At 39.4% G+C, this 15,212-nt stretch overlaps 1 protein-coding gene across 2 annotated transcripts in view; it reads right to left on the bottom strand.

The window, feature by feature from the left end:
• Positions 1-214: 214 nt before the first annotated feature.
• Positions 215-15,212, bottom strand: part of JAML (junction adhesion molecule like) — a 48,081-nt gene continuing 33,083 nt past the window's right edge. For both annotated transcript variants that reach the window (XM_090266021.1, XM_090266020.1), the window contains exons 8-10: positions 3,998-4,058; positions 2,414-2,500; positions 215-717 (exon numbers count right to left, since the gene is read on the bottom strand). In XM_090266021.1, coding sequence (XP_090122147.1) covers positions 625-717; positions 2,414-2,500; positions 3,998-4,058 — 241 coding nt within the window. In that variant the 3' untranslated portion in view covers positions 215-624. The remainder of the gene's footprint in view (positions 718-2,413; positions 2,501-3,997; positions 4,059-15,212) is intronic.

The following is a 15,212-nucleotide window of genomic DNA, read 5'->3' on the forward strand; positions in this document are numbered from 1 at the left end:
CCGGGCCAGAGTTAAGAAGCACTGAGTTAAATCCTAGAGGTATATTCATACTCCACTTCCAACCCCCAAATCCTTCCAGGGGCTCAAAACAGTTCCCAACATGTTAAGTCACAGTATGGCTTTCTTCCAGTCACTTCAGTTGTCTGAGGAGCTCCTGACCATAAACTCCTCACCAACACACCACTCACCCCTCAGCCACAGTATAGAAACAGGATGACTTCCATGAACCACATTTATTAGGGGATACCACACCAAAGGAATAATTTGGGTGGGTTTTTATTTCTGTGATTCTTCCCAGTAATTCATCCACAAGGAATACCATCCAAGTGAGGGTCTGATCAGATGGAGTGCTTGATGCTGCTATGGCAGCTCAGTCAGGGTCCCCAGGGCCAGTGCTCCCCACCAGAGGGACCAAGTCCATGCTCCCCTCATTGGGGCCTATTCCTCCACAGTGGCCCTATCTTTCTGCCAGGCTCTGAGCCCTTCATCTTCAGCCCTTGACCAACCAACAAGGCAGGAAGACAAGTGGGAGGGTAGGGGGTCTGCAACAACTTGTACAGCAACTCAGGACGCACAGAGGAGGGTCTCTGCCACTCCCACAATGAATGGAACTCTCTTTTCTTCTTAAAAGTCTTGCTCTTTTTTTGGCATTCCCCTGGTTGAATTTTCTTCAAGTGGGTTATTTGGTGCTGACCTCAGAGAAGGCCAAACTGGGTGCTGCGGGGAAAGGGAAGGAAGAATCACAAAGCATATTTGTAAAACATATTTAAATCATAATAGTTACCACTTATTGAGTTCTTTGCATCTATCTGGCCCAATTCTCAAATTCAAATGTACCATCTCTTTTGATCCTCAGCACCTGAGAGGTAGGTATTATTCCCACTTCTAAGGATGAGAAAACTGAGACTCAGAGAGGCTAAATTACCTGCCCACGTTCATCTAGCTTCTAATTCAGTCAGGATTTGGACCTGGGTCTGTCCAATTCCAAAGCTTGTGATCTTAGTCACTGTACTGAATAAACTCAGAAAGGGGACACAGCATGGTGCCTCTTCATTTAAATAAAATTAATTCAAGGGGAAAAAAAAGGGTTTTATGTTACTCCTGCTCCCTATCAGACACCTCTATACCTGAGGGCCCAAACAAGTAGCCTGCAGGCCAGAATTCACCCACAGGCTTATTTAATTTGGTACATAGTGTTTTAAAATAACTTGACCAGGCCCTGAAGGTCTTTGAGTTTGTGGCCCGGGTCTCTCATTGCACTTGCTGTATTGGATCCATTTCAAAAGGACAGAGGTGCCATTTCTGCAGTTTAAATCACAAGCACCTAGCACTGACATTGGGGAAGGTAGCTGTTTTTCTGCAAACAGTATCACCCAGATGGGTGAACATTCAGCAGTAGCCACAAGACAGCTGCATCAGCAGGTCTCTAAGAGGCAGGACAAGACCTGGAAGTTACTGTAGCATCACATGGCAATAATGGGAGAGGAATGGGTGGGGGGAATGACTATATTCAACTACAACTTCAGAGTGGATAGACTGTTTCACTCGGTGGAACCAGGCCAGGTCTCTGATCTCACACTTCCCTGGCAGAACCTTTCTCTGCTGCAATCATCAGGGAGTCATATGTCCTCACTGCTGGTTCAACAGGAACAAACACAGTCATCACCCACCCCTACAAACAGAGGAGGCCGGCCTTCCTAAACCCAGCAGAACACTGCACTCTTCATGGCCTGGTGCCTGTGGTCTAGAAATAGCATCATGTCCCTTGCCAGCTCACTGCTTTTGTCCTTACCCCTGCTAACTACACTCTAGGTACCTTTTCTAGGTGCTGTGCTTCCCTGGGGAATTGAGCAAAGAGAATGAAGGAATCAGACTCCATGTTATTATTAAGACATCCGCATGCAGCCTTCCTAGCAGTTAAGAGTATATCAAAGCATAAGTCACAGAATAAAAGAAGTCTAAGAGTTGGAAGGGACCTTTTGATAGAAAGGAAAACAATCCCTTGCAACACAAGGTTTATCCAAGAGTTTATGACCCCCTCTTTATTAGGTTGTATTTAAACTAAGAAAGGGTGTAAGAATCTAGGGTGCCCTCTTTTTTAGGTTCTACTGATGAGGCAGAGGCTCCTTGCCTGCCCCCCAATGAAGGTCCCTCTTTCACCACTAAAATCAATCACCTCTAGTCTTAATTCCCCTTAATACTCAAGATTGGGTATGAAGGCAAGTTTGATGATGACTCTTACACCCAGTGGAGTTCCAGCCTCTGACGTTCCTACCACTTAGAAAAATCTCTGCCCTCAGCAGTTACCTCCCCAGGTGACCTAGCCACATCCACCTCCACAAGGTTGTCATATCTTTCCCAGGTCCTCCCACCTCCAGACACCTGGCTCAGCTGGGCCCAGAATCATCCTCACCATGGTCATATAGGTGTCCTCTGATTTTTCACTTGGTTTTTCTTCCTCAATCATCTCCCGTGTAGTTATTGAGGAATAAACATGTTTCTAGAGGGGGAAAACATGGTATAAATATTCCTAAACATCAGAAGATCTTAGATGACAGAGAAAGAGCCATCTCCTACTATTCTCAAGGCATCAGCCACCAAAACTGGCAGGTTCAGGGGGATACTGAGAGCTAGAGAATTATCAACAATAACGATAATTCAGTCCTCCATGTTTCCCAAAATTAAGAAAATTAACTTGTCAGCAAAGAGCACTTTATCTTAAGAACCAAATTCTTCACTTCAAAAGCAAAACAGTCTTTGTTTGATGGGTGTTTAGGTAGCAGCAGGAACCCTTATCTTGCCGAATTATATCTGCTCTGTGGTTCTCTTCTAATTAGAGTCATGGCAGGATGGGTGGCATTAATTACCAGCTAATTTGTTGTCAACTCTTTCAGAGGGTTTACATGGCAGGAACAGACCTCTCTGAACCTCACTTCTGTGGGTTTGGTGGTACTTTATGATTCTCATTTCTGTCATTATGTGGGGAAGTAGTGTTATCCAGTGAAAATTTTTTGGGTTGCTGGAAGCCCCTGCACTATGCTGTGAGAAAATCCTACTCTTGAGTCACAAATACAGTAGTCCCTCCTTATATCGTGGTTCACTTATTGTGGTCTCACTGTATCGCGGGATTTTTAAAAATATTATATTTAATTATTTATTGCAGATTTTTTGCTATATCATGGGATTTTGTGGTACTGTATATGTATGTTGTTAAAGTTACGTAGGTTTAAGAGTGTAGAATAAATGTAAGGTTCCTACTTCGTGGGGTGGTTTAGAACGTGATACCCGTGATAAGTGAGGGAATGCTGTAGACCAAAAGATGGAAAGGTAAATATTCCAAAAGGGGGTTTTAAACATTAAAAACAGAAAAGAAAGAAAGAAAAAGGCATTCAAGGAAATGAATCCATTCTCAGTTCCTAGAAGCAATCATTCACAGCTCCATTACAAACTAACATGGAAGAAAAAGTGCTTTTTGATCCTCTCTTTCTAAAGGTCCCTGAATATTTCATCTTAACCCTTAACTTCACTTAACTCCCAAATGTATCAAATTCACCCTTGTATTTACACAGTACCTCATAGATTATGAAACACTTGTATATGATCATGTTATATGAACCACACAACAGGGCAAATATGCTTGTCCTTAACCTGGTTTTACTGATGAAAACGCTGAAGCTTGAGGAGGTAGCAAAGCCAGGCTTGAACTGTGACTTTCTAGCTGTAAGTCCAGTGCTCTTTGCTCAGGCCCTTCAAGAAGGCCTGACCATGCTGGGCTGGCCCTATCTGCCCCCCATACTCACTCCCCAGGGGACTTTACTCCAGTGGTGATGACTTCCTGAGTTCCTGCTCTGTGCCAGCCACCGGCCTAAGTGCTGAGACATAACAATGAGTAATACACAAGTCGCAGAGGAATGACAACGACACCACTTTGACCCAGAGCAGTATTCACCTCACCCTCACGGGGCACAGCAGCAAAATGGCAGAGTTCTTCTCTTACCTCTGGGTGAGCCTTCTTTGTGTTCTCCAGACTTTTTACCAGGGTTGTGGAAGTTACTGAACTGCAAGGAATGAAACACACATGGAATTAACTGACCAGCACTATATATTCAAGGTTAGGTGTCTACAGATCCTTGTGAAGAGACAGACACCAGAGCAGGTGCTATTCACTCTAGATTCCTACCCAGATCACCCTGAAGTCTGTGAGTGCATCTCTTCCATGGGGAGCAGGAGACATTTGGGGTGAATGACAGCTTCCACTTCACCATCACTCCAGTAACTTTCTGTCTATAACAATGTTAAGGGAATGAACAGAGCTGGGCCATGGGATTAGACTTTATTACCTCCAAGGACTAGGCAGGGTGTAGCAGACAAGTACAGGGTTAAGAACCTTAACAAGACATCACTTCAAGGGGCCAAGCTCAATTATCTCCACAAACATCACAGACTGTGAGCTCTAGCCCCTTCCTGTCCTTGGCCCTGGTACCTTTACCCTTTGCCTTCTGCATTTGCTACTGAATACATTTTCCTTTTTATCTATCTTTGCCTAAGGTAGAGCTTAAAAAACAAGTAGAGTTAGAGTTAGAAAAGAAACTATATATTTTTGTCACAAATAGAAATATTTTTATTGTATTTTCAGATTATAAAGTTGTATATTCTCACTGTAAATAGTTCAGCTAATACAGAAATGTAGATAGTTGGAGGCTCAAATTCCAGTAAACTCCTTACCTTTGCAGGACCCACTTTCTCCTTTATCCCAAATACTACTATTAATATTTAATAAATATCCTTCCAAACCTCTCTCAATGCAAGCATAAGTGTGCTCACAAAATATATTTAGAATATATGCTGCTAAAATGAGCATTATATAATTTCCTCCTTTATAAACATGAGATCATACTAATTGAACATTTCCCATGTTGTGTGGCATTTCACTGAATGAAATACAAAGTCTTTGAATCATCACCTTTATGACAAACACTGAGGATGATTTTAACTTTTAATTATAATCTATGCTACAGCAATGATATTTATGCGCATAGCACTTCAGTCTGATTATTTCTTTTGAATAAACAAATAGACATGGAAGTGCCGCTCTTCATTTTGAGAAAAACTGAGGCCCATAGGGAGGAGTGAGCTGATTTGGAACCCAGGTTGTCTAACTCAGCATGCCCAGAGCAAAGACCCTCAGAGAAGCCAATCAAGTTCAAAGCCAAGTCAGAGGACCCTTAGAAATGGAAGTGTAGATAAAGGGAAGATGGTGGTGGAGGAGGTAGCAGTGTTGTCTGCTTGCTCCTATCGCAGAAAGGCTTGGAATACAAACACGGAGACGAGTGAGTGAGTGCGAATTTCAGATAGTGTGAACAGGGAAAGAAGTGTGAGAGCGGAGTGGAAAAGGGCAAAAGGCTCCCCTGTGCTCTCAAGGGGAGTCACTGGACCCCCCAGCCCAGTCGCTGGGCCCACTGAGCCCAGCACTGCTGCTGCACCGCACCCCAGAGGGACAGCTGCAGACCAGCTCACTGGCCGGGATCTGCTTGGAAACTGCCGCTTGCCATAGGCGCTGGGACCAGCAGAGTCCCAGAGGGAGACAATAGGAAGGTTTCCTTGAAACAGCCGGAGGTGTGGGAGGACAGCGAGGACAGCGAGTGGCCCGGACTGTGGGAAGCTGTATGAACCGAGTCTAGGTGGGAACCACTTGGGCTGGCAAATCTGGGCTGGCAACCCTGCACCCCGGACATGTGCATCACAGCACCACTAAACAAAAAGGAGCAGAACTAAGCCGGGGAGAGGGACCCATACAGGAGAGCTGCGGCAGAAACGCAGACTCAGTGGGGACCCCAGGCAGGCAAGCAGTATGCCCATACAACAGTGAGATGCTGCCAGCCAGGGATAGACGCAGCCCAGTGCGGTGCTGTGGCTTGGAGCACAGAGACTTCTTGGGAGGAGGAGCAAAGACAGGACCCAAGGCTGGGTGGTGACTAGGGACAAGTGCACTGGCTTTCCAGCAGAACAACATTGCTAGAGAAGCCTGAGGATTGCTGGAGGGTGCCACAGGACAAGTGGGGAGAAACCCAACTCAGTGCTGCTCACAGCGCAAAGTTGCAGCAGGCACATGAGTGAGAGAAAAGCAGCCACAGAAACCAGCCAGATCTCCTTACAGCCAGCCAGCCAGAAAAGATTTGAAATTCATGGAATTTTGACCAGGTGTGGATCCAGAAAAAGAAGACTGCACACAAAGTTTGAACTGAGTAAAAACTTTCTTCTTTCTTTTCTTTCTTTCTTTCTTTCTTTCTTTCTTTCTTTCTTTCTTTCTTTCTTTCTTTTTCTTTCTTTCTTTCTTTCTTTCTTTCTTTCTTTCTTTCTTTCTTTCTTCTTTCTCTCTCTCTCTCTCTCTCTCTCTCTCTCTCTCTCTTTTCTTTCTTTCTTCTTTCTTTCTTTCTTTCTTTCTTTCTTTCTTTCTCTCTCTCTCTCTCTCTTTCTTTCTCTTTCTTTCTTTCTTTCTTTCTTTCTTTCTTTCTTTCTCTCTCTCTCTCTTTCTTTCTTTTTCTTTCTTTTCTTTTCTTTCTTTCTTTCTTTCTTTCTTTCTTTCTTTCTTTCTTTCTTTCTTCCTTCCTTCCTTCCTTCCTTCCTTCTTTCTTCCTTTCTTCCTTTCTTTCTCCTTTCTTTCTTTCTTTCTTTCTTTCTTTCTTTCTTTCTTTCTTTTTAAAACTCTTTCTTTAATCTGTTTCCTACCTTCTCTCCCTCCCATCCTTCTTCTTTAACTTTTGTTTGTTTGTTTGTCTGTTTTGTTTACTCTCTTTCACACTAAATATATAGCATATAACTGCTATTTAAACCCAATACTATACACTTCCACTTTCTTACTTTATTCTGCATTCTTCCCTTTTTAACATACAATGTAAATATTACTTACTGTCTTGCATAGCCTTGACCCTACTTGCTACTATTATTATTCTATCATCTTCCCTCTCAAAAATCATCTTTTTTTCATTTAAAACAACTCTTATCTGTTTCTCCTATAGTATAATAGTCTTAACCTCTCTACATTTATACTAATACTGGCTCATTTGCTGCCGATAGTGGGATAGTGGGTGGGGGATATTTTTGAGGGTGTGGGTTTCTTGCCTGGGTTGTGTGTTTATGTTTTAACAACATCTCCACAAAAGAACTCAAGACAAGGTGGGCAGAGTGACTCTCAATCAACCAGCCAGAGAGAAGTTTCCACCAAAGAGTGACTGAAATATAACCAGACAGCATAAACAAATGGCATAAAGGGTATCCCAAGAGCGTCAGGCTCAGGAGATCAAAGAGACTGCACCACTGAACCTCCCAGGTCTCCTATAAAGAATCTCATACCACAAAGGTGGGAAATCAAAGCAGACAAATCTAATAAAAAAAAGAAGAAGAAGAATCCAACATGAAAAGACACAGAAACAACCTCCCAATGAAAGGAAAGGGGATTCCCCAGAAAGAGCGATAGATGGAATAGACATAAGCCAACTATCAGACATGGAATTCAAAATAATGGTGGTAAAGAAGCTCAAAGTACTTGACAATCTCAAAGAAAACTACAACAAACTCCAAGGAAATTACCAGCAACACCAAGGAAACTACAAAGAGTTGCAGGGAAGCTACAAGGAACTTACGGAGAACTACACCAGCATAAAAAGGGATACAGAAACTATTAATAAGAACCAGGAAGAAATGAAGAATACAATTTCAGAACTGAAGAACACAGTAGAATCAATCAAAAGCAGGCTAAACAAAGCAGAGGATCAGATCAGTGAGTTAGAGGACCATGTAGAAAAAAATTCCCAGACAATATAACAAAATGAAAGAAGACTGAAAAAGTATGAAGAGGGTTTAAGAGAAATGCAGGACAGCATGAAACTAAACAACATTAGAATCATAGGGATACAAGAAGGAGAAGAGGAGCAAGGAATAGAAAACCTGATAGGAAAAGTAATGACAGAAAATTTTTCTAACCTGATGAGAGAAAAAGTCATGCAAATCCAGGAAGCATAGAGAGTCCCAATGAAGAGGAACCCCACAGAGAGTCCCAATGAAGAGGAACCCCAAAAGGCCCACTCCAAGGCACATCATAATTAAAATGGCAACATTCAAAGACAAAGTGAGAATCCTAAAAGCAGCAAGAGAAAAACAACAAATAACATACAAGGAAGCTCCAATAAGGCTGTCAACCAATTTCTCAACAGACACACTACAAGCCAGAAGGGAATGGCAAAAAATATTTCAAGCAATAAAAAACAAAGGCCTACAACCAAGACTACTCTACCCAGCAAGGCTCTCATTCAAAATGGAAGGTGAAATAAGGACTTTCTCAGACAAAGGAAGACTAAAAGAATACATCTCCACCAAACCAGCATTGCAAGAGATGATAAAAGGAATGTTTTAAGAAAAAAGAAGAAAAAAAAGAGAGGGAGAGGAACACAGGTACAAAGGGAAATGAATAAATACATGTCAATAATAACCTTAAGTGTAAATGGATTAAATGCTCCAATTAAAAGACATAGGGTAGCGAAATGGATATGAAAACAGGACCCACATATATGCTGTCTACAAGAAACACACCTCAAAACAAAAGAATTACACAGACTGAAAGTGAAGGGATGGAAAAAAGTATTCCAAGCAAATGGACATGAAAAAAAAAAGTTGGGGTAGCAATACTCATATCAGACAAAATGGATTTCAAAGCAAGGGCAATAAAAAGAGACAAAGAATGGCATTTCATAATACTTGAGGGAACAATCCATCAAGAAGATATAACCCTGGTAAACATATATGCACCCAACATAGGAGCATCTAAATATATAAGAAAATACTAGAAGACTACAATAAGGATATCAACAGCAACACACTCATAGTAGGGGACTTTAACACTCCATTATCAACAATAGACAGATCTTTGAAGCAAAGAAACACCAAGGATATTGAGGCATTGAACAACACACTAAACCACATGGACTTAACTGATATATTTAGAAAGTTCCACCCCAAAGAAGCAAAATATACATTCTTTTCAAATGCACATGGGACATTTTCAAATATAGACCACGTGACAGGACACCAAACAAGCCTCAACAAATTCAAGAAAAATGAAATTATATCAAGCATCTTTTCAGACCACAATGCCTTGAAACTAGAAATCAGCCTCAAGGAAAAAAATCAAAGACATCCAAACTCATGGAGAATGAATAACATGATATTAAATAATAAATGGTTTACCAATGACATCAAGGAAGAAATCAAGAAACTTCTGGAAACTAATGATAATGAACACATGACAGCCAAAAACCTATGGGACACAGCAAAGGCAGTCCTGAGAGGGAAGTTCATAGCATTAAAGGCATACCTGAAAAGGATAGAAGAAGCTCAAATAAAAAATCTAACCCTAAAGATACACGAACTAGAACAACAACAAACAAAGCCCAGGGCAAGTAGAAGGAAGAAAATCATCAAGATCAGGGCAGAATTAAATGTCATAGAGACTAAACAAACAATTCAAAAAATCAAAAAAGTAGGAGCTGGTTCTTTGAAAAAACAAACAAAATCGACAAGCCTCTAGCCAGGCTCATCAAGAAAAAAGGAGAGAGGACCCAAATAAACAAAATCGGAAATGAAAGAGGAGAAATTACAACTGATATCACAGACATAAAAAGGATTGTAAGAAATTACTACAAAGAACTGTATGGCAAGAAATTTGAAAACCTAGATGAAATGGACAAATTTTTAGGAACATATAATCTCCCAAAACTGAATCAAGAAGTAGAAAGCTTGAACAAACCAATAACAAGGAATGAAATAGAAACAGTAATCAAAAATCTCCCAGCACACAAAAGCCCTGAACCAGATAGCTTCACAGGTGAATTTTACAAAACATTTAGGGAAGAACTAACTCCTACCCTTCTCAAACTATTCCAAAACATCCAAGAAGAGGAAAAAATCCCAAACTCTTTCTATGAAGCCAGTATTACCCTAATTCCAAAACTAGGTCAAGACACAACAAAGAAAGAAAACTACAGGCCAATATCACTAATGAACATAGATGCTAAAATCCTCAACAAAATATTAGCAAACAAGATCCAGCAACACATTAAAAAGATGATACACCACAATCAAGTGAGATTCATCCCAGGGATGCAAGGATGGTTTAATATTCGCAAATCAATAAATATAATACACCACCTAAACAAAGTGAAAGACAAAAATCACATGATCATATCAATAGATGCAGAAAAAGCATTTGATAAAGTACAACATCCATTTATGATGAAAACACTCAGCAAACTGTCAATAGGGTGAGCATACCTTAACATAATTAAAGCTGTATATGAGACACCTGAAGCCAACATCATATTCAATTATCAAAAACTGAAAGCATTCCCCCTGAGATCAGGAAAAAGACAAGGGATGTCCACTATCTCCACGCCTATTCTACATAGTGTTGGAAGTGCTAGCCACAGTAATCAGACAAAAAAAGTAAAAATAAAATAAAAGGCATCCAAATTGGGAAAGAAGAAGTAAAACTGTCATTATTTGGAGATGACATGATAGTATACATAGAAAACACTATAGACTCCACAAAAAAACTACTCGATATAATGTGAATTTGGCAAAATATCAGGGTACAAAGTCGTCGTCGGCAGCCGTCCGTCTCGAGAGACGATGGTGTAGCTTCTTAAGAGTCTATCTGCACCGCCGAGAATGGCTGTGCAGTCCGACTCGGGAGTGACACAGGGTACAAAGTAAATGTACAGAAATCTAAGGCATTTCTGTACACCAACAATAAAATTTCAGAGATAGAAACTAGAAAGAAAATCCCATTTACTATAGCAACAAGAAAAATAAAGTACTTGTAATAAACTTAACCAAGGAGATAAAAGACCTGTACTAGGAAAACTATGTAACACTGAAGAAAGAAATTAAGGAAGATACAAATAAATGAAAGCATATACCATGTTCATGGATGGGAAGAATCAACATCATAAAAATGTCCATACTACCCAAAGCAATTTACAGACTCAATGCAATCCTTATTAAAATACCAATGAGATATTTCACAGACCTAGAACAAATACTTCAAAAATTTATATGGAACCAAAAAAGAGCCCGAATAGCAAAAGCAATCTTGAGACAGAAGAACACAGCAGGAGGAATCACAATATAAGTCATCAAACTATACTACAAAGCCACTGTGATCAAAACAGTCTGGTACTGCCATAAGAACAGACATATAGATCAATGGAACAGAACAGAGAGTCCAGAAATAAACCCAGGACTATATGGTCAACTAATATTTGACAAAGTGGGAAGGAGCATAAAATGGAGTGAGAAGAGCCTCTTCAACAAATGGTGCTGGGAGATCTGGACAAGGACGTGCAAAAAAATGAAACTAGACCACCAACTTACACCACACACAAGAATAAATTCAAGATGCATCAAAGACTTATATGTAAGTTGGGACACCATAAAAGTCCTAGAGGAAAACATAGGCAGGAAAATTTCATATATCCCACATAGCAGTATTTTTCACCGATACATCTCTTAAGGCAAGGGAAATAAAGGAAAAAATAAACAAATGAGACTACATCAAACTAAAGTTTCTGCTCAGCAAAAGGAAACATTAGCAAGATCAAAAGGAAAACAACCATATGGGAAAACATATTTGCCAATCATACCTCAGATAAGGGATTGATCTCCAAAATATATAAAGATCTTACACATCTCAACACCAAGAAGACAGACAGCGCAATTAAAAGATGGGCAAAAGACCTGAACAAATACTTCTCCAAGGAGGATAGAGGGTCCATAGACACATGAAAGAATGCACAACATCACTAACCATGAGAGAGATGCAAATAAAAACCACAATGAGATTAATAAAAACCACTTTACACTTGTCAGAATGGCCATCATCAACAAATCAACAAACAACAAGTACTGGCGAGGATGTGGAGAAATGGGAACCCTACTGCACTGTTGATGGGAATGCAGACTAGTGCAGCCACTATGGAGAACAGTATAGAATTACCTCAAAAGATTAAAAATGGAACTGCCTTTTGAACCAGCAATTCCATTGTTAGGATTATATCCGAAAAATCCTAAAACCCCAATTCAAAAGAACTTATGCACCCCTATGTTCATAGCAGCACTGTTTACAATACCTAAGTGCTGGAAACAGCCTAAGTGCCCATCTGTAGATGAGTGGATCAAAAAACTGTGGTACACTTACACAATGGAATACTATGCAGCAGAAAGAAAGAAGGAATTCCTGCCATTTGCGACAACATGGATGGAACTAGAGAGAATTATGCTTAGTGAAATAAGCCAAGCAATGGAAGAAAGTTACCATATGATATTACCTAATACAGGAGACTAAGGAACAACACAGAACAAGGAACGGAATAAGAGTTATCAGGGGGGAGAGGAAAGTGAGAGAAGGGGGATAAGTAAGAGAAGGATTTAGTCAAGGAACATGGACAATGGGAGGGGGGATATGACTGTAGGAGAAGGGATGGGCTGGGTGGGGAAGGAACAATGGGGGAAAATAGGACAACTGTAATTGAAAAACAAAAAAATAAAAAGTTAAAAAAAAAGAAATGGAAGTGTAAATGTAGCAGGCATATGCACTTGCTGTAGAATCCATGTTCAATGGGGAAAGGAGACTCAAAAGTCAGCATTATTTAATCCTAATGACGGCCCTTTCTCATTAACACTATTTCAACAAGAGAGCCAATTTGTCCTAGCAAAATATTTCATCAACAATTGGATAAACTCAGGAATGTACCTGCCAACAGTCAATGAAACACTAGTGCCTATGTCAGACCATCTGGGCATTTTTGAGATACTAGGAGAACTGATGAAATTCACACCTTTGAACATACATTTCAACAATTAATAACTTAGGACTTAAGGGCAGTCATTCAAAAATAGGCTGTCATTACTAGAATGTGGTCTTTTAAATAAATCCACTTAAAGCCCTCAAGATCTGATCTTCTGAATGAAGCATATATAGTAGATAATTAAAAAATAATCTCTCAAGCATTGGATGATACCATTATAATTCATATTTAAGATTTATATTCTTTTTTTATGTCTAATTTTTATTCTGAAATGTAAAGCTCTTTTGAATTAAAGTACAGTTGACATACAATATTATATTAGTTTCAGATGAAGAACATAGTGAGATTTCACATTTATATACCTTACAAAATGATCACCACAAAAAGTCTACTATCAGTCATTGTACAAAGTTATTATATTGTTAATATTCCCTATGTTGTACCTTACATCCCCATGACTTATTTGTAGGTTTGTACCTCTTAATCCCCTTAACCTATTTCCCATACCACCACCCAATCCTCTGGCAGTTATCAGTTTTTCTGTATCTATGGGTCAGTTTGTTTTGTTTGTTCATTTCTTTATTTATTTTTAGATTCTACACCTAAGTGAAATGATGCAGTATTTTTCTTTCTCTGACTTTATTTAATTTAGCATAATATCCTCTAGGTCTATCCATGTCATCACAAATGACAAGATCTATTTCTTCTTCATGGCTGAGTAATATTCCAGTATGTGTGTGCATGTGCGCTGCAATAACTTGGTTATTGTATATAATCCTGCAGTAAACATAGACGTGCATATATGTTTTTGAATTGTTTCACTTTATTCAGGTTACTCCCCAGAAGTGGAATTGCTGGCTCCTTCTTTTTCTCTTGTTATATAGCCTTTGTTCTAAAGTCTTTTTTTCTGATACACGTATTGCTTTCCCAACTTTTTTTTTTATTTACATTTTCATGCAATATCTTTCCATCTTTACTTTCAGTCTCCATGTGTCTTTCATTCTGGAGTCTCATGTAGGCAGTATATGTAGGGGTCTTTTTTTTTAATCCATCCAGTTACCCTAAGGTTTTTCAATAGAGCACTTGGTCAACTTCCATTTAAGGTAATTATCGATAGGTATGGGCTTACTGCCATTTTCTTTGTTTTCATACTAGATTTATAAGTGGTTGTTCTACTATCTTTACTATATGTTTTCCTTTACTGGTGAGATTTTTCTTCATATATTTTCTTATTTCTCCTTTTGGCCTTTTCTTTTCCAATTAAAGAATTCCCTTTAACATTTCTTGTAATGCTGGTTTAGTGGTGATGAACTCCTTTAACTTTTGCTTGTCTGAGAGAATCTTGATCTCTCCTTCAACTCTGAACAATAACCTTGCTGGGTAGAGTATTCTTGGTTGTAGGTTTTTTTCATTCATCATGTTGAATATATCATGCCACTCCCTTCTGCCGTGCAAAGTTTCTGTTGAAAAGTCAACTGATAGTCTTATAGGCATACCCTTATATGTAACTAGTTGTTTTTCTCTTGCTGCTTTTAAGATTCTCTCTTTATCTTTAACTTTAAACAACTTAATTATAATGTGTCTTGGTGTGGGTCTCTTTGGGTTCATCTTATTTGAGACTCTTTGTGCTTCCTGGACTTGGATCTCTGTTTCCTTTGACAATTTAGGAAAGTTTTCAGCCATTATTTCTTCAGATAGGTTTTCCATCCCTTTCTCTCTTCTCCTTCTGGGACCCCTATGATTCTAACGTTAGTATGCTTAATGTTGTCCCAAAGGTCCCTTATGCTACCTTCATTCTTTTTAATCCCTTTTTCTTTTTGATCTTCCAATTGGGTGATTTCCACTATCCTGTTTTCTTGATTGCCGATCTTTTCTCCTGTGTTATCTGATTTGATGTTGACTCCCTCCAATGTATTTTTTCATTTTAGCTGTTATATTCTTCATTTCTGGTAGGTCCTTTTCTATAACGTTTATGTCTTTGTTGAAGTTCTGTGTTTATTCATTTGTCTAGAGAGTTGAGTAAACATCTTTATGACTGTTACTTTGAACTCTTCATCTAGGAGACAGCTTACCTGTTTCATTCAGTTCTTTTTATGGGGTTTTGTCCTGTTTTTGTTTGGAACATATTCTTTTCTATCCTCATTTTTCCTGTTTGTTTCTATGTATTGTATTAGGTCGGTCAGCTAAATCTCTTGGTCTTGAAAAAGTGACCTTATTTAGAAAGTGTCCTGTGGGGCCCTTATTTAGAATATGTTCCCCTTGTCACCAGAGCCATGTGCTTTAGAGGGTGGACTAGTGTGGCCTTCTGTTGTAGCTCGGACACAACTTCTATGGACATACTGACAGGCAAGG

The sequence above is a fragment of the Furipterus horrens genome, unplaced genomic scaffold, assembly GCF_987537825.1.
Source record: "Furipterus horrens unplaced genomic scaffold, mFurHor1.1.pri manual_scaffold_2, whole genome shotgun sequence".
Lineage (NCBI taxonomy): Eukaryota > Metazoa > Chordata > Mammalia > Chiroptera > Furipteridae > Furipterus > Furipterus horrens.